We start from the raw sequence: 26,761 nt of genomic DNA on the forward strand, positions 1-26,761 counted from the left end.
CCAGAGGGACAGGTTCATTAACTGAGCACCTACTGTGTACCAGGCCCATGATGCCCCTCAAGGGTTTGGTGGCATCCACCTACAATCCTGCAAGATCAGTGTCAGCAGCCAATTTGCAGAGAAGGAAACAGTCTCAGGAGGTACTGTGACATCTTCAAGGTCCCATAGCTTTGACAGAGTCACAGCAGGGCTGTCTGACACAAGAGCTAGAGTGGGGGGGGGGCTGGGGGGAGGGTAGATAAACCTTCGCAGAGGCGGGGCCATGGAGCGGGGCTTTGATGTCAAAAAGGCATTTACGTAGCAGAGACAAGGACATTTCAGAAGTGTTATTGTTCTTAGTGCAAGTCTGACTGCATCTCTCCTCTGCTTAAAAGCCTCCGACGACTCCCCTTGTGCCCTTAAAATATAGTCTAGAGTCTTTGCATGGCCTGCAGGGCCCCATGTGATCTGCTCCCAACCCTCTATTCTCTTCAGTGGCACCAAGTCCCCTTCTGCCTCAGGACCTTTGCATAGGCTGCTCCTGGAATTCTTTCTCCGCTCCTCAGCTACTTAATTCCTCCTCTGCCTGCTACTCCCCTTACATGGAGGCTTCTGAGGCTGTGGGCTGTCTCCCATGGCCAGTACCCAGTAAGGGACCTCCTCTCATGTCTCCGCTTTTCCTTCACGATGCCGACTGCAGTTCATAATCCTCTCAGCCACACAACTGGCAAAAGCTGGTTCTTGGGGGAGTGAAAAAAAGCTGAGGTGGTACAATTATTCGTGGCCCCATATGGCGAAATCTTATTCCTTCATGCTGTGTGTCTTGTTCGGGAGAAATTAAATTTAAATAATTTACTTAATTAACCAAATTTAATTACTTAATTATAATTAAGCTTAACAAATGTAAATGATTTGATTAATTAATTTAATTGGATGTTTCTCCTTAGGGAGTGATGATGGAAAAGAAGTAGGAAATGCTGCTCTAGGCATCTGTGAGTTTGCCTTGTGCTTTGTCAGATGCCCTCGCATAGCTCACTGAGGGCAGGCCCAGGTCAGCCTCAGCGCTGCTGGAGCTCCGGTTCTAGAACACTGCCTGGCACACACGGGTGCTCAGACAACACCTTCCCTGTGCCAAGCCCTGCAGCGAACAACCCAGGCAAGGCTCTGCTGCAGGGAGTCCCCACTGAGTCCCCTTTGCCTGGACCCTCCAAGCAATGGAGAGCCATGGAAGAGAAGAACTCCCTGAATTGGTGCATTCCAGACAGAGGTCACAGCTGCTGCTGCCTCCCAAGCCTCCTTCCACCCCAGTCTCTCCGCAGGCCAGGCCAGGACAAGAATAGAGCAGCCCACGGCTTCGGCAAGGCTGGCAGGGGCGGACACAGCCAAACCTGGCCTTGGCAGGTGGCTCCCTCGGGTAGGGCCAAGCTGGGGCCGGGCGTGGGGAGGGGGGCAGGACTCCTGGGTTTCCAGGTTCACGCAACTCTGCCTCACTGTCTGGGGGGCCACGGGCAGGGCCAGACCCTTGCCGAGGCTCTGTAACCTCTAGGAGAACCCGAGTCCCCTGGGTGTGAGGATACACGAGCTACGATAAACATAGCACAGCTGATGTATATATAGACCCTCCCACCTGGTTTCCAAAAGGATTTCGAAATGGCTTTCACAAGAGGCAAAGAAATGAACATTTGCAGCGTGCCGGGGTTTACACATGAGGCCATCACGTCACAGGCCTTGGGGAGGAGAACCAGGACAAGAAGACTCTCTGATCCCACCAGGAAGCACGTCTAAAGGGGAAAGAGCTCCCCATTGGGGGAGGTGCGCAAGCAGAGGCCACAGACCCTAGGTGGGGGGGTTGGCTGGGGAAGGATCAGTACATTGGAAGAAGGCTGGGCCAGATGCTAAGTCCCCGCTGGGAGAGGAAATGCTTGCTCAGTCTCCGCCCCTGCCCACGGGCAGCCAGGGATACAGCCCAATATAGAGCTGGGCTTTGGAAGCCATTTGCTAGGCCCCTTCCCCTACCCTGGGCCAGAGTTCCCCAAATAGGCTTAAACCCTGGAGCGGGGCACTAAACCTTAACCACGGTTCTTGGGGCTGTTGTGCTCACGTCTGCAGCGCCCTGCCCTGGACGCGGGCGATGCCTCTGACATTTGGGAGACACCAACTGAGCGCTCAGCGCCCAGCTCTGGCTGCTGCTTGCCATGTGGCCTTGAGCTCTTTGCTTCCCTTCACCGAGGTGCAGAGCCCCCACTGAGTACAATGAGGGGGTTACCTTGCTCCTAGACAGACCTCTCAGGACTGATGCCCCAGAATAAAGAGAGCTGCAGCCCCACCCCCAGCGCAAACCTCGGCACAGTTCTGGTGGGACTGAGCTCACGGGCCTGCTGCCTGCGTTCGAGGTTCAGCCTTGAGGCCAGAGGACACCTTCCCTGCACCTGCCATTTCCTCTGTCATTGCCAATCCCACTCCCCCTCCATTCCAACTTCTGAGCAAGACAGGCCCATCCAGGCCCTAGAAGAGCTCGTGGTCTAGTGGGGGAGGTGGCCAGTGGACTAGAATGTAAATAAATAAAACATGAAGAAAATAAACTAGGGTGAGTGGACAGAGTGACAGGGTGATCAGGGAGCCTCTGTCAGGGGGCCACATGTGAACAGAGACATCTGAGCCAGCCAGGAGGACATCTACGGAGAGTGTTCTGGGCAGCGAGAATAGCTAGTGCAAAGGCCCTGGGGTGGGCCCAGGTTTGGTGTGTTTGAGCGCCATGTGGCTGAAGCTCAGGGAATAAGTGGGAGAGTGTTGAGAGGGCAGCCCAGCGGGTCTGGGCATTGTGGGCCATCAGGAGGCTTGGACTGGGGGAAGGGTGGCAGGAGCCACAGCACAGTTCTGAAGAGAGGAGAGACTGGGCTGTTATTTAATAAGAGAGGCTGCCTCCCCTGGCTTCCAGAAGGGAAAGCACCAAATCTTCCCTCTGGGACTGTCTTCCCACTCCCAACCAGGCCCAAAGGCTGCATTTTACTGCTACCTAATGAGGAGGCTCTCAACTGTAATCGAAACAGAAAGTCCACGTATCTATCAGTCCAGAGAGACTCATTAACTCCAGGGATAGGCACCTCTGAGACCCTGGTGCCTGGAGGGACATGGAGACATCCAGCCCTAGTAAAAGGGCCTCTGACCTCCACCTCACAGCCTGGGGACAGGGAAGAGGGGGCTCTGCCACTTTCAGTGAAGAGCAGGCAGGAAGCCTTCACTGACGTCATGGGTTGTATACACTGTCAAGGGCCTGGGGACTGAGCATGTCCTTTATAAATGTCAAAATTATCTGCATACTGGCATCCCCCGCTCAGCTGCCTGAATGCTGTGAAGGCTGAAGGATCCTATAAACAGTAACGGAACCTGTAAACAACTGGTGTTTGAACTCATATGCAGAGGAGTCTGCAAACTCTAAAATGCTTTCTAATGGGGAGAGTACTTGGTCAACTACCTGGTAAACACCAAAAGTGCTTTATAATCCTGTAGTGCTGCAAATGTAAATTACTTGGTAAACTATTTTGTAAAGAGCCCGGAGCTCTGCAAAGTGCGAAGTCCTTTGTACACTGTATTCCTCTCTGTAAACTGTAGGGCGATGTGCCAGCTGTGGAGGGGGGTGCACCCATGAGATTCTGTAGATGAGTCACACCTCTTCCCTGTCACTCCATATCAGCCCCAGAGCTCGTAACAGGGCCCATGCACGCAGGGAGAGGGGTGGGTGAGCACAGAGAAGCCAGCCAGCGGCTGATGGTGCAGAGACAGAGAACTGTGCTGAGTGGGTCGGACGCCAGGGCTGGCCCCTGGCCCACCCCGAGACCCCCACCGGCTCCAGAACCTCGAGTGCGGGTTGGGGTGTTGGGAGTAGAAGGGGCGGTCGGGGCGCTCCGAGACCGGGCGGGGCTCAGGGGGACACAGGGTCAAAGTCAGGGCTCTGCCGCCTCCTGGTGGCGGCAGGAGGAACGACTGGGGCCGCGCCCCTGGGCCTAAGGGTCCGACTGATCCCGTGCACGCACACTTGATACACTTGCGCGCGCGCGCGCGCATTTGCCCGCGGGCTGATCCGCGCACGCGCAGACCTCCACGCGCGCACCTACACACAGGGCTTCGGAATTCATTCACTCCCTCATCCTCTCCTTCGTGTATTCATTCATTTGCCTTTTCATTCAGCAAAGGTTGTCCGATTGCTTGCTACATGTCAGCATTGAGGACTCGAGTCCAGTTTACCCAGATAAGGCTGGTGGAGATGAGCTGGACTGGCTGGGCCTGGTGTGGGGAGGCCTCCCTGAGGAAGGGACATGGCAGACCAGGCACGGTGGGGAGTGGGGGGTGGGGAGTGGGGTGCCAGGCAGCCACAGGAAGGTGGGGGAGAGGCATTACAGGCTGAGGGCTCAGTCTGTGTAGAGGCCAGAGGGGAGAGAGGGAGGGAGGCACACAAAAAAACCTTGAAATGATTAAGTGCTTGCTAAGGCAGGGTTAATAGGCAGAAGCCTGTCCCAGACTGGAAATCAACTTGGGGACAAAAGCCAGACCTCACTTTCAGCTGAGCCGAGGATGAGAGGTGTGTGCACAAAGGCAGAGGAGAGATGGACCCCAAAGGGATCAGTGCCTCCGTCTGGGAACATGCCCAGTTTCCCATGGAGGACAAGAGAGACCTTGCTCTCAGACCCTGAGATGTGGGTAGGTGGACTCTGCCACGTTGGCTCCTCCTGGCCCGTGATTGGTTGGAGGATGAGCATGTGACCCCTACCTAGCTAGAAGAGGCCCCCCAGACTAGGGAGCTACTGGATCCTGACTTTTCCTCACGACGGAGGTGTGATGCTGAGACAGAAGAAACAAAGCTAAGCTGGACATAAATTCCTCAGGATATTAACCAGGCTCCTAGATCTAACTGTGCCTGAAGCCAGACACAGTCCTTATAGAGCAAATGCATGCTCTTCTGCCTAAGTCTGTTGGGGGAGGGTGTCAGCCCTAGCCCAGGCCTCAGAGATCACAGGATCGCAAAGGCACATTGGACCCTGGCAAGGAGGCCTTCCTTGAGCTGCCCCTCTCTCCTCAGAGCCCTCTCCAGGGGGCCTATACCTGTCCCCAAGCCTCAGTTTCTCCATCTTCCAAGGTGTGTGGCTTTGAGCAAGTGACTTCAGTTTTCTGGGCCTGTTTCCTCCTGTGTGAACTGGGGATAATGTAACCTGAGACAGTAACATAACACCCTCGATGAGGTGCATGTGTCAAGGCTGGGTGCTTGCCATGTGCTCATCCCTCTGTGCACGTGGCAATGCGATCTTCAGTGGCAGGATGGGCAGGTCCTCTGGGGGGTCAGGCCTGTGCCTGCTGCTCTGTCCAACATCCAGCACAGGGACTGGAGCCACGCCTGGGAGCTCCAGTGTCCTCACATGTGGGAGGGCCTGTCCAGTGCAGGGCCCTGGTGGCTGAGCGGGCGCCACTCCCCAGATCACACTCTCCTGGCCCTGTCCCAGGAGCATGCCCCCCAGTCCTGGGAGCACATTTCTCTGTCTTGGAAGCACTCTCCTCTGTCCCGGGAGCACACTCCACTGGCCCTGTCCCAGGAGCATACTCCCCTGGCCTTGTCCCAGAAGCATACTCCCCTGTCCTGGGAGCACACTCCCCTGTCCCGGGAGCACACTCCCCTGTCCCAGGAGCACATTCCCTGGCCCTGTCCCCGGAGCCCCCTTCCAGAGGCACAGATCTTCACCAAGGAGTGGGGCTCGCCGCTTTTACACACAGTCTCACACAACCTGTGTCCTACTTTTTTTTTTTTTTTTTTTTTAAATTAAAACAACAATCAAGTAACTCCCCTAACCCTTCAGGGAAAAGACCCTGGGCAGTCTTTCTTCAAAAATATATATTTTTTCTTTTCCTTTTTTTTTAAACAACACCAAAAGCAAATCCACAGCCCCTGTTGAGCCAGTCCCCAAGGAGAGAGAGCTAGACAGCTCCCCTAGCACCTCTCTGAGCAGAGACCTTGGGCCCTTCTCCCCAGACCCCAAACCGAGCAGGGGGGGGGGGGTTCTCCATCTGCTGGTCCCTAGGGGGTGGGAGAAAAGTGATCGGCTCCAAACCATGCAAGAAAAACCAGCCGAACCCACAAAGCAAAAGAAAAAAAATTCAAGAGGATAAATTAAAAAAACAAGTGAAATCCCCCCCACTCCCGAGGCAGTGGGCAGGGGCTCTGTGGAGCCCGTGTGCCCCTCGGGGCCCTGTTTGCCAGTGCTGGGGTGAAGGCTCGGGCGGCTCTGTCCTCTCACTCATGGGGGCTCAGGAGGATTCACATGGCTCATCCCCCGACCGTGTCCCCCACCCTGGTGCTAGGACAGAGGGGCGGCCACCCTTGGCCAAAGTGTGCAAGTTTCACTCAGTCAAGAGATAAAAAAATATACAACTTGGGGGGCACCCAGGGCTGGGCCCAGGCAGTGTCCTGTGTGCAGGCACTGGTTGCCTTCTCTGCCAGGGTAGCAGGGTCTGCTGGAGGACATCCAGGCGTCTCCAAGTCCAGGATCTTGGGGGCAGGAGACTTGGGGTCCTTGGAGCAGCAGGGGCAGAGGCACTGGTGGGCCCACGTGGGCCTGGTTGGGGGCCCCGGCGTCTGGTTCTTTGGCACTTGGGACCGATGGCCTGTTGCCAAGCCAGACAGGAGCAGCCCCCTTGATTCTTCCCCAAACACCCAAGGCCAGGTGGCAGTAGCTTATGGGTGTGGGCAAGCAGTGCCCTGGCAGGGAGGACTATGGGGCACCGAGGGCCAGAGTGGAGTCCGTGGCCCCGCCACCTACGAGTCCTCCCCCAGGATCTCCTTCACAAAGGCAGCAATGTCCGTCTTCTTGGTTTTGTGCAAGGTGAAGAAAGGGTGCTCCTGGTGGGACGAGAGAGAGCAGTCACCTTTGGTAAGGGTGAGGGGGTGAGGTGGACATGCCCCTCCCTCCCCACGCCAGCCCCAAGCCCTGTGTGCCCCTCCGGCCCAGGACACCTTCCTCATGCCCGGCAAACTCCTACTCATCCATCTAGGACCTCCGTCCTTTGGACGCCCTCCTTGCTAGAGACATGTTGACGGCTTCCTCCTCGGCCCTCCTGCAGCCGTGGCCTGGCCACACCGAACTCCCTGTTCCCCACACATACCAGGCCTCCAGCCAGGTGGAATGCCCTCTCCAGCAGCAGGTAAATCCTTATTCACCCTTCCAAACCCAGTTCAAATATCACCTCCTCTGTGAAGCCTTCCCTGGTGCCTTGGAATTAAGTGGTTCCCCTCCGCCACCATGCCCCGCACCCCCTACCCCGCCCCTCTGCACATCTGTCAGAGCACCCTGTGTGCCCTCCACCGGGCCTGGTGTGCAGGCACGGGAGGGGGCCAGGGTATGTCCGAGCAATTGCCGGCATAGCTCAAGGAACTAAGACAGAGGCAAGCCAAAGGCACTGCCCATCTCTGAGCACAGGGAGGCAGTCCTCTTCCCAGAGCCCCACCAATGCACTGCCCGCACCGCACTTACCATCAGCTCCAGGTAGCTCATGCGCTCTGCGGGGTTCTTCCTCAGGCTAGGAGAGAACAGGGCAGGCTGAGGCCAGGCCAGCATAACGAGCGCTCTAGGCCAAGCCAGGGCGGGCACACCCTAACCTAAGGACACATCTGTGCGCACAAACTACAGACACTTGGACCAAGATTCTTTGCCTCTTGCGGTATTCGGGTTTTTTGTCTGTCGAGTGATCTAGGGAGTTCTAGATGATCCCAATACCAAATGACACTGAAAGGCGATAGTTCACAATCGTATCCTCAGGATCCTTAATCAGGAAGGAGGGAAATTCCTGATCACGGATCTTGGGAGAGGGGAGGCCTCACTGGGGAGGGGTCCAGGTGGCCCACCGCGCTGTTTGTCAGGCTCATTTGTTTTTAGTCTTTCTTATTTTCTAATAAAAGAAATAAAGAACACAAATATTCCTCTGAGCTTCTCTTTGCCCACAAAACATAGATATGTTGATGTGTTCTTTCACTTCTGAGTACTTTGGAATCCTATTTTTCAAACCTCTTTCAAAACCCAAGAGCTGGTTAGAAGAATTTAATTTGAATTTCCATATACCTTTTTCCTCTTCAGTTATGCACTTTTTGTTTGATTTCATTATGGGCGGGGAACGTGACCTATATGGATCTGTCTTTTCCCTTTTCCCCATTTCCTTTGTAATCTCCAACACGATACATATTTTGTTTTACATAAAGCTCACATGGGCATTTTTTAATCTGGTACAAAGTTCTAAACAGCAATCAAAGCAACTCTGTTAATGCTATTCAAATCCTCCATCTGTTTTTAGTCTCTCTTTCCATCTACCTGGTCTGTCTGTCTCTAGGATGTATTAAAATCTCCCCAAGAACCACAGTTTGCCAGATTTTCCTTGTGCTCCATTTCCGCCTTGCGTATTTGGAGGTTCTATTGTTTGGGGGTTTCTCTGCTCAAGGAGAAGGGGGCCAGGCCCAGGGAGGAGCGGGATTCTGGCCAGGGCAGGGTGGGGTGCGGGCCCAGGGCCGCCGTAGGGCTGCTCACTCACCACTGTGCAGTGAAGTCCACAAACTCAGGGGAGAACGAGTCGGCCGGGAGCTGAGGGGATGGCTCCTCCACCACCTGTTTCAGCTGCTGGAACGGGGTCCCCCAGGACTCATAAGGAAACCGGAGAATGGCCATCTCGATCTGCGGGAGGGACAGTGGCACTGGATCAGATGCGCCCAAACTCTGCAGCCAGAGGCAGGGCATTTGGGGAACCTGCCTGTCTCGGCTCAGTGCTCAAGCTGGGCCGTGACACAGGTTGAGGGGCTGACACATGGCATGAGGACTGAGATGACAGCTGGGGTGACACCAGTAGCCGGTTCCTGTGACCCAGCCGGCACAGACTATGGCTCGTGAAGCAAATCTAGGCCTGGGTTGTAACTGGCTTGAATGTTATCAGGCTTTTACACGATCTGAATTCAGAAGGTTTTACATAAAAACCCAAGTTCCAGCTAATCTGGAAAAATCAGCAACCCTGGGACACCTGGCCATAAGGCAGCAGTCGGCAAAGGAACTCAGGACAGGCGATGGCTTCCCTGGCGTCACAGGCCACTCCCCTCCCTCACATCTCCACAAGGTCTAAGTACCTGCTGCCATGAATTTGGGCAGTTGTGGTTATGACAGAGCAGGCACATGCGAAATGAAATTATTCTCAGAAGCCGGTCTCCCCTCAAAGCTGTAGACGGTGAGGCCTGCACGTGTTCAGCTGCTTCATGTCTGCAACAGCCCCAGGCCCATCGGGAACTGAACTTTGCAGATGCTCCTTCTCCTCCCCCAGCACCCACCCAGTGGTGTCCTCCAGGACCCACTTCCAATGCCTCCTCCTCCAGGAAGACTTCGCAATCCCTGCTGGCCCCCTGGACACATGGCCACGGTGGCCTTGTCAGTCCTGCTGAACGTGGACCTGCCTGAGGGTGATATCGAGGCCACCCGGCCTCAGCGCCCGTGCAGGCACCTAGTCACACGCTTCACCTGCCATTGGCGGGAAGTCATTTGTGGAAAAGACCAGCAAGCTTACGATAAACTCTCGGTTCTGATTTTGACTGCCAAGATTAAAAAAAAAAAAAAAAAAGAATCAGGTCAGCCCAGGCCCCCGCCTGGAATAAATAGAACAGAGACTGCTCACTGACAGGCCATAATCACCATAATGAACACGAGAGACCTCGGCTCAAACAAATGCTTCGTGTTGGCAACTAGCGCCTGAACAGATCACTAATTATTGTGCTAAGAAAGGGCCTTCCCATTAGGCTAAAGGCCCCTTTCCAGCCAAGACATAAATAAACACCCTCAGATGGAGGGTGTGCACAAGGCATCGGCAAGGGGTGTGATCCTGTGTGTGTTTTCACAGGACAGATGCAAGTGCTTTTTCCTAGAACATGTACCGATTCCAAGCAGCAGAAGTGAGGATCCTCTCCGGGTTTCCAGGGAAGGACGCAGTGGCCTCCCGGAGTTGATAATTAGGAAAACAGAAAACGGTCCAGACCTGACCTAGCAATCTTTTTCCCGGAAACTTTCTCTAAAGAGCTCAAAATATGAAAACCAAAGCAAAACAGCCTCTGGGCACAAAAATGCATGGTGTAGAGTGATCTGTAATCGTGACCATTAAGAAGCAGTCTAAACCCCCAGCGCCTGGCCCTCGCCTGCTGCAGGGCGGTGGAGTCTCGGCCGTGACCATCATTCAGGTGTTCCCAGGATCAGCACTCGATCAACACTCGTTATGGCCCAGAGCCTTCCCAAATAGCATGCCATGTGTCCAGGTTCTGGCTGTGGTGCAGTGCCCGCACAAGGCCACCCGGGGTGGCCTCAGAGCCCTGGAGAAGACCACCCAGAGCGGCAGGCCCAGCGCACAATGCTGCATTAGTCACTCCCCCAGGGCGGCTGGGGATTTCAAATGGAAAGAAAAAACCAGAAACAAGTGAAACAGTCCCCACGTTAGAGACTGAGTAGATGGTGGCAGGTGGCTGTGGAGCCTCTTGAAGAGATGCCTACAGGGATTTATAACAACCCAGAGAAACATGAACCATGAGATACTAAATGAAAAAAGCAAAATAAAAACCACAGAGGTTTTATAGAAAAAGGCAAAATATCTAGGCGGAAACGCACAATGTTGGCAGCTGACAGTAGGAAGCAGGGGCTGCGTGTCATTGAGAAGAACAACCACAGTGATGCTTCCTCCACCTTTTATTTTTTGTCTGTATTTTTAGATGATGTTCTATTACTTTTATAATTTATGGGGGGGAGGGACCTAACCTGTACCAGGGCCACCAGTTCCCTAAGCTGCTATCACAGCTTCTCCTGTGTATGCATGGCCAGCCCCCATCTAGATCTGGAGTTTATTTCTCCTTGAACCTGGGCTGGCCTGCGACACTGTGACCAACTTAATGAGGCCGAAGAGACATTATGCCAGTCCTGTGACAAGCACGTAAGAGCACTTCCCTCACGGAAGCCACCGCAAAAGACTTCAGCTACCCTCCCCATCAAGTTATCAGGAACACGGTGAGCAGCCAGCTAGGAGGAAGCTGTGTGAGGGTCCCATGTTTGCAGAGCCTTCTTGGACCTTCGGGCCCAGCCCTGACCCCAGCCAGAGCCAAGTGGAGTGGAAGAACTGCCCGGCTAACCCAGTCCAAAATACAGAAAGAGGAAAAAAAATAAACTATTATTGGCTTATGTCACTGGGTTCTGGTCCAGTTTGTTACGCAGCATTTGTTAACTGAAATATCTACTTAGCATATGCTTGCCCAAGTTCCACCAGAGACATCAGAACGTCACTGGAATGTGGTGGGTCCCCAATAATGACAGATGGACAGATGGATGAGAGGAAGGATGGACAGAGGGGAGCACGGGGTGTATGTGTCAAGCGGTCATGAGTGGGGTCTCTAACATCCAACGAGTTCTACGCAGTCTGTAAATTCTGTAAGAATTTGCTCTTATTGGGGCGCCTGGGTGGCTTAGTCGGTTAAGCGTCTGACTTTCGCTTAGGTCATGATCTCGCGGTTCGTGGGTTCGAGCCCCGCGTCGGGCTCTGTGCTGACTGCCAGCTCAGAGCCTGGAGCCTATTTCAGAGTCTGTGTCTCCCTCTCTCTCTGCCCCTCCCCTGCTCATGCTGTCTCTCTCTCTCTCCTAGAAATAAATTGAAAAAAACACATTAAAAAAAAAAAAAGAATTTGCTCTTATTTTTTTAACTTAGGAGGTGGGAAACTCTTATCTGCGGGTACAGTGTGCACCTTTAGACTCTGACTATTCCCCTCTGCTCTAAGAAGCAAAACATTTCAGTGAAAAATGATTGTGTAGGCAGTATTAAGAAAAGTTGAAGGTATCACTCAGTTCTGCATCTCTGACAAAATGGTTTTGATTTTGAGCCTTTCCTGGTCATTGCATAGAGGCACAGACAGCTTACCACAGATCCAGTCACACAATGACGAGGGGCAGCAGGACGATAAGACTGCATCCTCAGTAAGATCCAAAGCATCCATGCTGATCCTGAACTCCCACCTCCCCCTCGAATCTGGCCCTAGGCAGATACTAGGCATGCCCCACCTCAGGGCCTTTACTTTACCCAGAGAACCCTGTGGGTCCCCCCGCCCCCCACCTCCTCAGAAGCTTACGCTGTTTCGCTCCTACTTGAATCTCTCCTCTCCACGCCTTCCCACTAGGTATTTTACTGGTTTGGTTTTTGATTACCAATTATACCGTCCCCAACACCAGATGGCCAAAAGGGCTGGAGCAGGGAGGGTGCTGTCAGCATGGAAACATCAAGAGCTAATCTGCACCCCAGACACACCCCATTCGTCCCAATGGGCGGGACGGCGATAGAGGCCGATGACCCCTCAGCCAACTGAGTCAGTCCCGTGTGTGAATACTGGGGCCGCCATGACAGTAGCCTTTTCCCAGGTACCCTTGCACATCTGATCTTTTTCCTGTCCCTTCAGCCCATTCTCCACATGGGTACTAGAAGCGGCTTTCTAAATAAATATATAAATAAACCTTGACCTACCTGAGCCAAGCCTGGACTCAGGCAGGAGCAAGCGTTGGCTGGGCAGTTCTAGGAAGAGCAAGCAGCACAGGAGCCCAGGCCTCCTCCTGGACCTCAGATCAGCCACCCCAGCTCCGCCAGGCCCCTGCCCTCACCCCACCCAAGCCCCCACACCCCAGGACCGAGAGCCCACCGCCCCATCCTACCACACTCGAGGAAATGCACAAGGACCTCACGAGCAACAAACTTCTCGCTATGAAAAAAAATTTCTTTTAGGATTTTTGCCATTTTGCTTTTTAAATTATTTGCGTACTGGGAGCTCACTAAATTTGAAATTGCTTGTGATTTCCCAACAAGCACAGTGAGCTCTGGAGAAAGACTAATGGACAAATTATCCCAAGCTGTCAAGAACTTTCACAAAGGAGATACCTCCCCAGTAGGGAAGGGCCCAATCCTTCTGTAGATATTCTCTTAAATACACCATGATTTTTGATGGTACATTTTCTCCTCAGATTGTGAGGTCAACACTTTTTTCCAGGCCTAAACTACCTGACACGCCCTCCAAAAGCTCATGGACTGGCCATACCCGCCCCCGTGCCCAACCAGCAGGGCTGGACCCAGCCCTGAGCAGTACCATGGTGATGCCGAGGCTCCAGACGTCAGACTTGACGTTGTAGCCCTTCTGGTTCAGCTCCGGGTTGATTCTCTCAGGCTGTAAGAGGGACCAGTGAGACATGAACACCCACACCGGTGAGGGGCCAGAGGAGGGGCCGCCCAAGGTTCCCTCGGCTAGGTCTTGCCTCCCTCTCCCCAAACAGAGGGGTCAGTGCCCATCCTATTCCCCCCACCCCCTGCAACCATGGGGTGGGTGAGAACACTGACGCCAGGGAGGGCCAGGGTCTCGTGGTGAAGGCCCAAACCATGCCTTGCCCAGGACACTGGGACAGACTTGGGACCTGCACAGATGCCACAAGCCACCCCATGTGGGTGCGTATGAAACGTATCATCCAAACGGGCACTCTGGAGCACAGCTAATACCGGGGATTAAGAGGGGCTGCTTGGCCAGGCTGGGTGGCAGGTCATCCCTGTTGTGGCAGGAAACGCAGGGCCTCCCCAGTGGACACAGGACATGGCCTGACAATGCTCTCCTGGGCGCGTCCCTCCGGAACCTCAGCTGTGGCTCGGGACTCAGTGTGGTGTGGGGACCACTCACAGCCATGTAGGGCTTGCAGCCAGCATCCAGCGTCTTGGCCACAGAATCCACCAAATAGCCACTAATCCCGAAGTCGCACATCTTCACGTGACCCTCCTTATTGATGAGGACATTGGACGGCTTCACATCTGCCAGGGACAGAACACACCTTTTTAATCATGTTGGGTTGTGAGCCTCTACTGGAGGCCAACAGGCTCCTCTGACGCCCCAGCCACCCAAGGGGCCACCTGATACCAGGGAGCAGCTGGGGGACGAAGTTCTGAGAGGTGCTGCTCCAGTCCAAGGTCACAAAGATGGGAACAGCACAGCCAGAACGTGCCCAGGCCACCGGCCACGAATCGGGAAGGAAGTGAGTCTGCACTGGGACCTCGTCATTGTGTCCACCTTGAGTCCACGCAGACACAAGGTTTGGGGGGGCAACCTCACGCCCACGGTGCAGCCTCACAGCCGGAACCTGGCCTATTTCCTGGTACAGCCTGTAGCTCTGGGGTCCTCCCAGGCTGGGGATTTGGAGTGGGAGAGCTGACAGAACCCGGAAACCACCCGAGTGTCCATGCTGAGGGGTCAGAAGGTTCTGCCAGGAAGCACAGGGCAGCAGCAAAAACACAGGAGAGGGGTCTGTGCTAAAACACGGAGCCCACGCCACGACTCGAGGTCCATACAGAGCAGGATAAGGGGCACGCAGCAGGGAATTGTCCAGCAAGAGCACACACGAGACACATGGGACCTGCGCGCCTCCTACGTGTGTAAGGACAGAAATGCACAGGGAGAGGACCGGCAGGTTCCACACAGACCCACCACAGGGCTGACCTGGGCAGGGGCTGGGATGGCCACTGAGGAATCCAAGCAGGCCTGGTCTAATTCACTGTGTGAACAACAGTACATGTGGGTAAGTGAACTACTCGAAATGGAAAGGAAGGAGCTGTGACATGCACAGCCCTGGTGATCCTCAGAAACATTAGGCCATGTAAGAAAGGGCGGAGAGAGGCCATGTGAATCCATTCCCATGAAGTTCAAGGACAAGTAAAACCAATTTACTGTACAAAACATCAGGTGAGAGGTCCAGGGGGGATGTAGGAGCAGGCACTGACCAAGAAAGGCACAGAGAAGTTTCTGGGGGTGGGGCAGAGGGTGGAAACATCCTCCATCCTCAAAAGGATCAGGGTCTTCTGTGGATGTAAACTCTGAACAGATTCATCAAGTGGTAACTACGAATCTGTGCGTTTCATGATATGTAAATGATATGTCAAAACAAATTCAGCAGCATTCCCAGGACCAGTATCCAATTCTTGCTCCGAGTACCAGCAAACCTAAGGGCAAACCTGGGGGCGTGGGGCTGGGGTGGGGGTGGGGGGGCAGAAGGCAAGGAAAATGGCTTGGAGACAGTGGCCTGGACTGGGAAGCAGGCTCAGTCCCTGACCCCAATGGACACATCACGACCTATCATCTCAGGCGGCTCACACTGGCAAAGGGGAGAGGTCCACCCTCCTTGCAGAATGGCCGGGCAGCGGCAGGCACTGACCTCTGTGGATCACGGACAGCTTGCTGTGCAGATGCTCCAGCGCCCGGACGATCTGGCATTCAAGCGGGAATCAGGCGGGAGAAGGAAAGACAGGCTGCTGTTATTTCTGGTTGCATCAACAATGACAGAGCAGTAAGACCCCTGTCCTCGTCCACCTGTCTCCCTCTGCCGTGGCACATGCCCCAGCCCCTCACTACCCCAGGCTCTTGAGCGCGGCCCCCATTCACCCCCTGTCATGGCATTCTTGGTGCAGACACAGCCAGCCTCTTGCTTTTCTCTCACCAACCTCAGTGGGCCAAGGTCTCAGGCCCAAGCCTTTACCAGGGAAATGATGTACCCGAGGCCCTGCAGCGTCCCAGACTCGTCACTCCTCCAAGGGGCTGTCACCACCTCCCACCAGGCTATGGGGGAAAACCCAACCCTTCCGCGGCATCCCTGGCCCCTCTCCTTCAGGAGAGCCAGTGGCTGAAATGCTGACGCCATTCTCCTCAGGATGACACAGGGGAAGCCTGGACAGTTACCCCAAAGACTGTGACTCGCTACCCTGGCATGGGGATGTTTTAAATGTTCCTGGATGCTGTCAAGATCGAGAAGCATCCTTTTTCCCCTTGGCTGCCAGGATGCTCAAGCCCAGGGTTGCTACCTTCCTCTAGAAACGTTTGACCCCAAAAGGTGAACATTCTGGATGCTAACCTTCTTCCCAGCTTTGCTTGTACCCCTGTGAGCTCTCCCAGGGCATTCTTGGCATAAGGAAGTTGTAAGTACTAAGTTCTTTCCTTAAAAATGGTGTCGGAGTGTCTGGGTGGCTCAGTTGGTTAAGCATCCAACTTCAGCTTAGGTCATGATCTCACGTTTCATGAGTTCAAGCCCTGCATCAGGCTCTGTGCTGAGCTCAGAGCCTGGAGCCTGCTTCAGATTCTGTGTCTCCCTCCCTCTCTGCCCTTCCCCTGCTCACACTCTGCTTCTCTCTCAAAAACAAATAAACATTAGGGGTGGCTGGGTGGCTCAGTCAGTTGAGCGTCCGATTTCGGCTCAGGTCATGATCTTACTGCTCATGGATTCGAGTCCTACATCAGGGCTCTGTGCTCACAGCTCAGAGCCTGGAGCCTGCTTCAGATTCTGTGTCTCCCCCTCTCTTTGCCCCTCCTATGCTCATGTTCTGTCTCTCTCTGTTTCCCAATAGTAAATAAATGGTAAAATAAGTAAGTAAATAAATAGATAGATAAATAAAATACATAAATAAATAAACATTAAAAAATAATAATAGTAATAATAAACTGGTCTAGAAAGCTCAGGCCTTGTACACAAGGGCCTAGAGACCTGAGACCTTCGAACTCTGTGTGGCTCTGGGACCCCCAGGCTCTGGGGTCTCCTCAGCAAAAAGGCTCCAATCCAGAGTGGGAGACTTGAGTCCCTGGAGGGAAGTTTTCCAGGTTCAGGGTCACACTGGGGACCCAGCTGTGCCCAGGTTGTCACCACTGGGCTGAGCTCTGTGCCTCCTGGGGCAGGGCCGGGGCCGCTGGCTATGCACCTGGAATCCGCAGCCCCGCCCAAGGCCACTTACAGACACAGCAATCTCCCCCAGGATGTCCTCGGGAATGGTCATGTTTTTATCAAGCACTTTCCGGTAGAACTTGTCCAGGGACGTGTCCATGAGCTCCATGCAGATCCACACATCGCCCTGTGGAAGGACACCTGAAGGTCAGCCTGGGTTACCAGGGCCTGGATAGGCTGCCCTGGTGCCAGCGTCAGCACACGCCTGCCTCCCCAGTGCCGGTCAGGCCTTCCTACAGTCATGTCTGCTCGCCTGCCTCAGCCCACCTCAGTCCAACCTCAGTCCAACCTCAGTCTGCCTCAGCCCGCCTCAGCCCGCCTCAGCCCGCCTCAGTCCAACCTCAGCCCCCCTCAGCCCGCCTCAGCCCGCCTCAGTCCAACCTCAGCCCCCCTCAGCCTGCCTCAGTCCAACCTCAGCCCCCCTCAGCCCACCTCAGTCCAACCTCAGCCCGCCTCAGTCCAACCTCAGCCCCCCTCAGCCCCCCTCAGTCCAACCTCAGTCCAACCTCAGTCCAACCTCAGCCCCCCTCAGCCCGCCTCAGTCGAACCTCAGTCCAACCTTAGTCCAACCTCAGCCCCCCTCAGCCCACCTCAGTCCAACCTCAGTCCAACCTCAGCCCGCCTCAGTCCAATCTCAGCCCACCTCAGTCCAACCTCAGCCCAGCCTCAGCCCAGTCTCAGCCTGCCTCAGTCCAACCTCAGCCCGCCTCAGCCCACCTCAGCACCCCCTCAGTCCAACCTCAGTCCGCCTCAGTCCACCTCAGTCCAACCTTAGTCCAACCTCAGTCCAATCTTAGTCCAACCTCAGCCCCCCTCAGCCCACCTCAGTCCAACCTCAGCCCGCCTCAGTCCCCCTCAGTCCAACCTCAGCCTGCCTCAGCCCACCTCAGCCCGCCTTAGTCCAACCTCAGCCCGCCTCAGCCTGCCTCAGCCCACCTCAGCCCGCCTTAGTCCAACCTCAGCCCGCCTCAGCCTGCCTCAGCCCACCTCAGCCCGCCTTAGTCCAACCTCAGCCCGCCTCAGCTCAACCTCAGCCCTCCTCAGCCCACAGAGATTTACTAAGCCCCCAGCTCTGCCCTTTCAACCCCCACAGTCTTTCAGCTTCTGCTTCTCCACCTTCTGTGCTTGTCTACACTACTGGGTAGTACACTTGTCAGCCCTGCCCACCGCTTTTGCCTCCGGTCTCCTCATCTGATCCCTAATTCCATCGCAGTTTCTAGAAAGAAGTGACTAAAATGCAGACCTAATTACATTCCTCTCAATAAGGGCTCTGGCTGCAGCCCAGCTCCGTTATCCTGCCCTGCAGACCCCTCCTGACCTCAGTCACTAGGGCCCCTGACACACATGGGGCATCCTAGCTCTGGCCTCAAATGGATGGTTCCCTTCTTCTCCAGCAAAGTCCTGCCTCCCCCATGCCCTGTTCCCCCACTAACTCCCACCTATCTTTCAGGACAGCCTTCTAGGAAGACTAGGTGTGGCATCTCCTCGGGGTACCTGCAGGCCCCTGTGCCTCTGGGCCACCTCTGACCCAGTGTGCAGTGAGGCCCAGGCGCGTCCATCCCCCCAGCAGCAAGGGGACGAACAGCCTGCACCTGGCACTCAGCAGGCGCTTAGCCGATCAGACAGGTGGATAATGAGGCGCTGACTCACAGCTGGGTCCACCACACCCAGGAAGACCAGGGACCCGGTAGACAGGCATGGACATCTCACAGGAGCCCATCCTTCCATCGTGGCAAGCCACGCTCCCTGACATCACCTCCGGTTCCTCCACACCCAGACCTTGCCACAGACTGGGAATTGGACCCCCGCACACCCCCATGGCTGCCCCTGCCGGAGGCCCGCCCTGCCAGCCTGGACTCTGGGGAGGCACACGGGTGGTCACACAGGCAGGGTAAGCGCCAGGCCCCGGGCCACATCACTTCATCTCCACGCAACCTTGCAATGTGGACACAATTTCTGGCCTCATTTCACAGGCAAGGAAACTGAGGCAGGAAGCAGGGAGCCAGGCAGTTTGGCCTCCGGGCCTAAGCTCTCAAGACCCAGCACGTACTATGTCACTCCTGTGTCTGGCACCTGGCACACAGGGGGGCTCCGCAAGTGTCTGCTGGGGGCCCAGCAAGAGCCATAGCAGACCGCGGGCTAGACGGAGGGGCACAGGTGTGCAGAAGAAAGGTGGGGGTGGGGTGGCCTGGGCCCTGGCCCGTACCCCAGCACCCACCTCCCACCCTCCCCTCAGGGCCGCACCTCTCTGAAGAGGGCCCCGTAGAAGGTGACAGTGTAGAAGCAGTCGACTGTCCGCATGTTGATGTCCAAGTCCATGAGCAGACGCTTCTGCTCCTGTGAGTTCACAGTGGCCCGGATCCGCTGCCGGAAGAGAGGGTTACGGTTCAGGGGCCATGCAGCAGAGGGCGGCTGCCTCACCAAGCCTTATAGGGGGACTGGGAGGACCACGGGCAGGCTCAGCCCCCATGTCTCTTCCAGGAAGCCTCCCAAGTGTCCCCTCCCTGGCTGGGTGTGGCCCCGCTTACTTTAACGGCCATGATGGTGCCACTCTGGGCGTGCCGCACCTTCTCCACCACCCCATAGGCTCCACGGCCCAGCTCCGAGATGGTCACCAGGTCATCGGCCTCCACCTCAAAGTTCTTGGGGGACAAAAAAGAGAGAAAACACAAGTTAGGAGGCTACCCTCGCACCTTGCCCAGCAGAGAGAGCTGGGGCAGCAGAAATTAAAAACAGTCCTTTAGATCTGGGCTCAAATCCTACAACAACCACCTTCTGCTATGTGACCTGGGGCAAGTCACTGAACCTCTCAGACGTGAGTCTGAGGTAAGGCATAGCCCTAGTGTCCAAAGCCTATTACAAGGTATAAATAAGACCCCCTATGAAATGCCCTCAGCTGGCACAGGGAGCTCAGGAGATGCCCTTTCCCTCTTGTCCCCCAGCCTATTCAGGTGGTAGGACTAAATCATTCATTCAGCCAGTACTTACTGAGCACCTACTATGTGCAAGCGCCTGTTTAAGGCACTAGAGAGAGCAGAACAAAAGCCTTGCCCTCACAGGGAGCAGTGTGCCCCTAAGTCCAGTACCGTAGGGCAGACAAGAAAGGAATAAACAGCTAGATGAACGGGACATCACCCAGTGACAAGTGTCAGAGAGGGAAAATTAGCCTGGGAGGGGCTGTCAACCAAAGGGAGGTCTCCACAGTGGGGCCTCTGCCTGGAGACTGTTGGCATCTTCTGCGGGTGAGGCGCAGGCCCTGCGCCAGGATCTCAGTCACTGGTGCCCAAGCATCAGCAGGTGCATGTGGAATGCAGGCTCCCAGGTGCTGGGTCTGAGGACAGAGCCAGGAGTCTGCATGTTCCACACACCATTCCCACAGGTGAGACGGGCGCAGGGGGCCCCATGACCCACACTCTGAGGTCAGAAACTTCATGCTGCTCTGGCTCTCCAGGGCCCGTGATGCAGGCCGACTCTCCCCGGTGCAAATGAGAGGGTCTGGGAGTGGGCAGCCCAGGGCCACATGGCCACCATCTTGGGAGTGAGGCTCCTCTCCAAAGCCCAGCTCCTTCCAACACCCACAGCCACCTCCCAGGGGCCCTCCAGGCTCAGCTTGGGCCCATCTGTCACGTGAAGACACTGAGGCTCAGAGACAAGAAGGCCCCACCCCAAGCAGGCAGCCAGTACCTACCCTGTCTCCGATGGTAATGAAGGTCCGAGAGTCCAGGTTCCGGGGGGGTCTGTGAGGAGGAAGCAGACCCCATGAGCCTCAGAGAGAACCACATCCTTCCCTGAGAGGAGGAGCAAGCCAGTCTGGCCCAGAAGTCAGAGATGCACCCTGTCCCCGGGAGGTGGCTTGAGGGAGGTGGGTTCCTCAAGGCACCTAGTCTCGGTTCCTGAGCATCTGCCATGCCAGACACAAGGTGTGGCCACGCAGACATGGCCAGAGCCACGCTTCCCATCTCTGAGATGAGCAACGGGACATGGCAGATGTGTGACGCCTGCGAGCCCTGTGGCCACCCTGCCAGGGTCCCAGCTCATGGGAAGTGCTGTCCCCACGCTGCCCCCTGAGTGCTCCCCTCCCCTGGGCCCCTCCAGGAAGCCTCTCCAGGCTGAGCCAGGGAAAACACCGAGAGAGACTCACGTAGGGTTGGGTGCAGGCGGCTTGGACATGCAGGATATCCGTAAATCCTTCTTCCTCTTGGATTTCCCTGGGATGGAGAGAAGGTGAGGCATCTGGTCAGCTCAGTGCCCCCCGGGCACTCCCCGGGCTGGACAAACCCGAACACAGAAATGGCTCAGGCCTCCGGCCCTCAGGGGCCCCAGAGGCAGACACAGATGCTGAGGGTCAGTGTGGGCAGTGCCCTGATGAGGCCTGGAACCTTCCGGCACTGACAGGACGTTCCTGACTCAAGCCCTGCTGGCCCTCCTGGAAGCTGACCTCAGGCAATCACCCCCCACCGCCCCCGAGACAAGATGTCACCTCCCGGGAAGGTCACTCCGTTGCAGACCTGCCCCACCGGCCACACATCACGCTGTCACGGAGCACCCACCTCAGAGAGTAGGGCCGGGGCCTGTTCCTGTTTCTGGTAAGGGCCCTAAAAATTCATGTGTTGAAGTCCTAAGAGTGTGACCCTATGCAGAGATGGGTCTTTACAGAGACGATCAAGTTAAAATGAGGTCATGAGGGTGGGTTCTAATCCAGTGTGACTGGGGTCCTTATGAAAAGGGGCAAATCGGACCTGGAGACGGAGTACAAGGTGAGGAGACACAGGGAGAAGATGGCCACCTGCAAACTGAGGAGCCCCTAAGGTACCAGAAGCTAGGAGAGAGGCCCGGAATGGCCCCTTGCCCACAGCCTCAGAAGGAACCAGCGGCCAACACCTTGATGAGACTTCTGGCCTCCCAAACTGTCTGACAGGAAGCTTCTGTGAAGCCCCCAGCCTGTGGTGCTAACAAGTGCATCCAGCCTCCTTCTCCCTCTTGTGGTGCTAACCTTGGGTGGGGGCGGCATTGGAGGCAGAGAGAACTCCTTTCGGACCCCAGCTCTGCTGCCCACCCCTTTTCTGAGCCTTGATTTCCCCATCTGTCACCTTGGAATGCAGACGTCCACCTCAAGGGAGGCTGGGAAGCCTGGAGCAGATGCAGGCTGGGGGGCCGCTGGCTGAAGCCTGGTGCCTATTTCTGTCCCACCCCCACGAAGTTCTTGCTGTTGCCGCCCCCTCCAAGAGCACCCTAGGAAGCCTGCTTCCCTCCCCAGGGCGCCAGGCAGGTCTGAGTCCTGAGGCGGCACCCCCCTCACCCTCACCCCCACCCCCAAGGACAGGAGAGGGGCTTTACTTCTCCAAGGCCCAGCGCCCACGCCTCCCGGGCTAGCCGAGAGAGCATGGACGCGTGCCCAGCATGGCCAGTGCTAAGGCAGAATCCGCATTTTGGAACGCGGGACATGGCCGGGGCTGGGCCACAGCGGAGGAAGCTTCCCTAGGCCACCCTCCAAAAAGGTGCAGGGTCACCTCACAGGTAGGAAAGCAAGTTGAGGGACCTCAGGGCGCCCTGTGCGGAGGAACGAGGCAGGCTTGAGCCCACAGCCCCTGCTCCCTGGCAGCGGGACAAGGAGCTCCATTTTCCAGAGCAGGGAAGTAACTTGCCCAGGTCACTGGGAATGTGGGTGGCAGAGCTGGGACTTGACCATGACCCCCCAAAACCTCCCAGGGCACTTGCCAGCTCCTCCAGGAGTATCCTCACTTCCCAGGCAATACCCTGCCGTGGGCTCTGCCCTCACTGCCTGCCTCATGTGGATGCCACGGACACACCACTGGCCACTCAAGGAACTGGGAACTGCCTGAGGCCCTGCACTCCCACCGTGAGTGTGCACAGAGCCCCTGCACAGAGCACTGAGAGACCTGGGAGACCTGAGTCCCCGAGGCCACCTCTGAACTGGGTTCAGATCCAGCCTCCACCACACCATGCTGTGTGGCCTCAGCGCCTCATTTGGGAGCCTGGCGTGTGTGTCTCGACCCAGCAGCCAGGCAGGGCCTGACACCACTGTCGAGTGACGGCACAGGGAAGAGCAGGCCCAGCCTGAGCTGTCCTTAGGTGAACCACCAAGAAGTAGAATGGGAGGGAGGCGGGACGGGGGTCCCAGTGTCTGTGCCGGGGTGGCTGGGCAGAGCACTGGGGGCAACGTAGGCAGACACCCGCAGCCTCCCCGCAGAAGCCCCCCCCAAGGCTCCCCAGATGCCAGGCTGCGAGGCAGGTCTGCCTCTGCCCCGGCAGCCAGCAACAGAGCCACAGTCCCAGCCACAGCCCCTGACCCAGGGGCCCCCATGCCCACTACTAAGTCAGCACCCCAACGGCACAGTCCTCAACCCCAGAGCTGGGAGCAAGCCTGCTCACTCCACGCTGGCCTCAGCTCCTGGCCACTCTGTAGCCAAAAGCATGAGCTTTCTCTGCCCGAAATCCAAATCCCGCCTCTGCCCCTGAGAGGCTGGGTGCCCTTGGGCAAGTCCCCATGCTTCTCTGCACCTCAGTACCCTCATCCAGACAATGGGGATAAGGACAGCACCTACTCGCTGCTTGTCACATAAAGCACTTAGAACAGCACCCCGCTATCATCAGAGCTGCCTGACCCCCAGCCTGGGCCTGTCCAGAACCAACCCAGAAGCCTCAGGAAACAAGTTTCTACAGACAGTATTCACTGAATGCCACCCTAATTGTGAGCTAACGTGGGTGGTGTTTTCATCCCATTTTATAGATGAGGCAACATGGCCAGTTGGCAGGGGCCAGGTGGGTCTCTCTCTTGTCCAGCAGCAGAAGCAGTCGAGGTCACACGAGTGGTCCTTCCCATCTACTCCAGATGTTCCAACAACCCTAGAGAGAGGAGTCTCAGCCTTACTTCACTTGAGGAAACTGAGGCTTAGAAGTGAAGATGCTGGTCCAGCAGGGACTCGCTCCTCGGAGCAAGTCCCCTTGGAGACCACAACAGGCCGGGCCAGCCGCTCATGGCACCCTGTCCTGCCGGGGAGGAACTGCCCTGAGCAGGAACCTACAGGCTTCCCTGGGTTTCCCTGGGCCCAGGACATTCCACGTGGCAAGAGGGGAACAGAAAGGCCATGGCGTGTGGGGCCCCCTGGTCAGACTACCTCGCCGCTGGCCTCCGGCACGGGAGCAGGGGCCCGGGGCCTGAGGAGGAGGTCACTGGCCAAGCCGGTGCTGCTGACACTGCATTTGGCACGCGGCGGCCTGCCCAGGTCCGGTGCCACAGCCCTGTGGACATGCAGCACCGTGCACCCCTTTCTGCCCCTCGAGGGCCGCATTGTCGCAATGGGAGCGCCCAGAACACGCGCCCCCTCCGAGGCAGGCTCGGCCACAAGGTAAGTGGCACAGGCTTGGCACACAGTAGGCGGGCCTATGTAGTGGCCCATAAATGGTCACTATAGTTATTATGAGCCTGTTCCTACGCAAGGAGGATTACGGATTACGGGTGGCTTTAATTCTTCACTTGAAACTTTTTGTAACCAGAGAGTAACATTTTGTGTTAGAAATGAACAATCCACTCGGGGGTCTCATGGGGCTCACAGCCGCACCCCTCCCTGTATTACTCGGCTCTTGGCTCTACCTCCCCTTTCTCTGGGTCTAGCCTACACACCCATCCCCCACCCTGGGATCTGCGACGCCTTGAGATGGGCTCCCCCTCACCAGGCCTCAGTTTACTTGGCTGTCAAGGGAGCTTCTATGCCTGTGACCAGGCTGGGTGGGTGAGGAGCAAACGAGAGCCCCCATCTGCCCCTCTCCCAGGTGGGCCCAAGGGACAGAGGCTGCTCCAAGCACATGGGTGGGGGGGTGGGAGGAGCACGATCCCGGGCTCCTCGCCTACCTGCCCATCAGGGTCACCGGCCTGTGTCTGGAGGGACATGGGCTGCACCAGCTGACAGAGCGAGCGGGTGAGGCCACCATGGAGACGGCACCAAAACAGACCCCGGGCCACTGGCCTCTGCCACTGCCCGCCACACACGTCAGCGCCAGGCCCAGATGGCCAGGCAGCCCGGGGCTACCCAGGTGTGGACTCACTGTGACGACCGTCACCACAACAAACAGACGTTCACGGGCTGCCACCAGCAAACCACAACAGGCCTGCCAGCCTCAGCTCGCAGGGCCTCTGGCACAGGCAGGTACGGTGCCAGGCACTTGCATGTCCTCGGCCCTCTCTAGCTTCCCAGCCGCACGGTCAATTCAGCCACTGACCTACGGCACAAGACAGTAAAGACAGGCGCCCCAAGCTCAGGCAGCTCCTACCCCCACCCGGCCCTGCTCTCATCTCCTCCTGCTCACCAGTCCTTGAATAAGTCACCTTCTTGCCTACCTCAGTGCCTCTGCACATTCTGTTCTCTCTGCCTAGAATGTTCTTCCCTGCAACTCTGTCCTAGCTGGTATATGATCGCCTTCTGCCTAGTCAGAGAGGCTCTCCTGAGCACTCCAGCTAAGCCCCCTTGACCCCATCTCACCCTGTGTCCCGCCAGCTTCTCCCCTGTCACGTCCCACAGGTCACAGTTCTAACTAGTGCGGGGGCAGCTACCAAAATGTTTAGGAGCATAGACTCTGGAGCTGGGCAGCCTGGGTTCAAACTACAACTCTACCACTTCCTAGCTGTGTGCCCTAGAGGAAGTGCCTTAATGTCTCTGGGCATAGACTCAACTGTGCAATGGGGATAACCGGCCCACAGTTATCGCAGGGTTATCAGGCGTGTCCTACAAGGTTATCAGTGCCATGCTGCAGCGGCGCCTGACGTGCAAAGATTAGACTGAACCGTTTGGAAACCTGCAAGACCCAAAATAACACCAGGCCCTGAGCCCCAGACAGTCACTCTGTTAATACTCTCAGCAGTCCCACAGGATAAAGTGTTTTCCTGGACCTGTTGTAGCAGGGGGGTCAGAGAGGAGAGGTGGCTTGACCAAAGTCACGCAGAGAGAGGCGAGTAGGGAGCAGACACAAAGACAGGTCTGTTTAGCTCCAATGAGCAAACGTCAACAGAAAGCCTGAGAGAGGGCTCTCCCCAGTCCCTGCATCACCCCTGCCCTGGGACCTTGGGGAGATTCTAAATAGACTGGACTGTGCCTCTCTCTCTCTCTCTCAGGTTCTGTCCATGGTGGGGGCCGGGGGGGCCCTGCCGGAAGCTCCACTCACAAAGGGAGCCCCCCCCCACATCATCATGTTCAGTCACAGCCCCTGGGTTCCGGCGACAAAAGCAACACCTGCTGTTCCCAAATTATTATCATTCCTACCCTTGCTTTGGGGTGTTTTGGGTGCTTCTTGTGATTTCCGATTCCACTGGAAAAGTCCTAGCCACTGAGTGTCTGTGCCTGCCATGGAGATGCCGCCAGAGGCCAGATGTCCCAAGGCCAGCCAGGCCCCCTCCCAGCCCCTACCCCACTCCACCTGTCCCCTCTCTCCTATGGGGGGAGAGGATCCCTCAGAGAGAGATGGACTCCCACAGTGCGGGCAGCTCACGGAGAGTTCGCCAGCTCTGACGAGCCGGAGTCCATGTACAGCACCCAATCGATACGCATCATTGCTGCCCACCGCGGCTGGCACACTCGCCCGCGCTCACTGCCCTTCAGGCGCGTGCGGCACCCAGTTCACGGGCAGGCCCACCAAGGCGATGTTCAGCAGGAAGAGCAGGGCCAGGCCCGTCCCACCTATGTCTAGGCTGGGTCTGCACCCCATGGTATCCTTCCCTCAGAGGCCCCTGACGAGCTATCAGGTGCCACCACCACCCACTGTCAGCAGGGAGCAAGGACCCACCTGGCTCCCCCAGGCAGGGGGCCAGTGGGTCCCCAGCACTGTGGCGCCGGCTCCCCAAGGCCCTGAAACAGATGAAGGGCTCTCTCATTCACAGATCACCCATATGTGTGGCACCTGCCAAGGGCACCGTGCACCTCATCCCACAGGTGAGCAGCAGGCTG

At 56.5% G+C, this 26,761-nt stretch overlaps 1 protein-coding gene across 1 annotated transcript in view; it reads right to left on the reverse strand.

Moving 5' to 3' along the window:
- Positions 1-5,886: 5,886 nt before the first annotated feature.
- Positions 5,887-26,761, reverse strand: part of MAP2K3 (mitogen-activated protein kinase kinase 3) — a 30,034-nt gene continuing 9,159 nt past the window's right edge. Inside the window, exons 2-12 of the mRNA XM_039227351.1 lie at positions 20,944-21,010; positions 20,491-20,539; positions 19,331-19,444; positions 19,047-19,166; positions 16,813-16,929; positions 15,249-15,300; positions 13,727-13,854; positions 13,148-13,225; positions 8,545-8,684; positions 7,497-7,542; positions 5,887-6,865 (exon numbers count right to left, since the gene is read on the reverse strand). Of these exons, the coding sequence (XP_039083282.1) occupies positions 6,782-6,865; positions 7,497-7,542; positions 8,545-8,684; positions 13,148-13,225; positions 13,727-13,854; positions 15,249-15,300; positions 16,813-16,929; positions 19,047-19,166; positions 19,331-19,444; positions 20,491-20,539; positions 20,944-21,010 (995 nt within the window). The 3' untranslated portion in view covers positions 5,887-6,781. The remainder of the gene's footprint in view (positions 6,866-7,496; positions 7,543-8,544; positions 8,685-13,147; positions 13,226-13,726; positions 13,855-15,248; positions 15,301-16,812; positions 16,930-19,046; positions 19,167-19,330; positions 19,445-20,490; positions 20,540-20,943; positions 21,011-26,761) is intronic.

The sequence above is a fragment of the Hyaena hyaena genome, unplaced genomic scaffold, assembly GCF_003009895.1.
Source record: "Hyaena hyaena isolate Hyena2069 unplaced genomic scaffold, ASM300989v1 scaffold_27, whole genome shotgun sequence".
Classification (NCBI taxonomy): domain Eukaryota; kingdom Metazoa; phylum Chordata; class Mammalia; order Carnivora; family Hyaenidae; genus Hyaena; species Hyaena hyaena.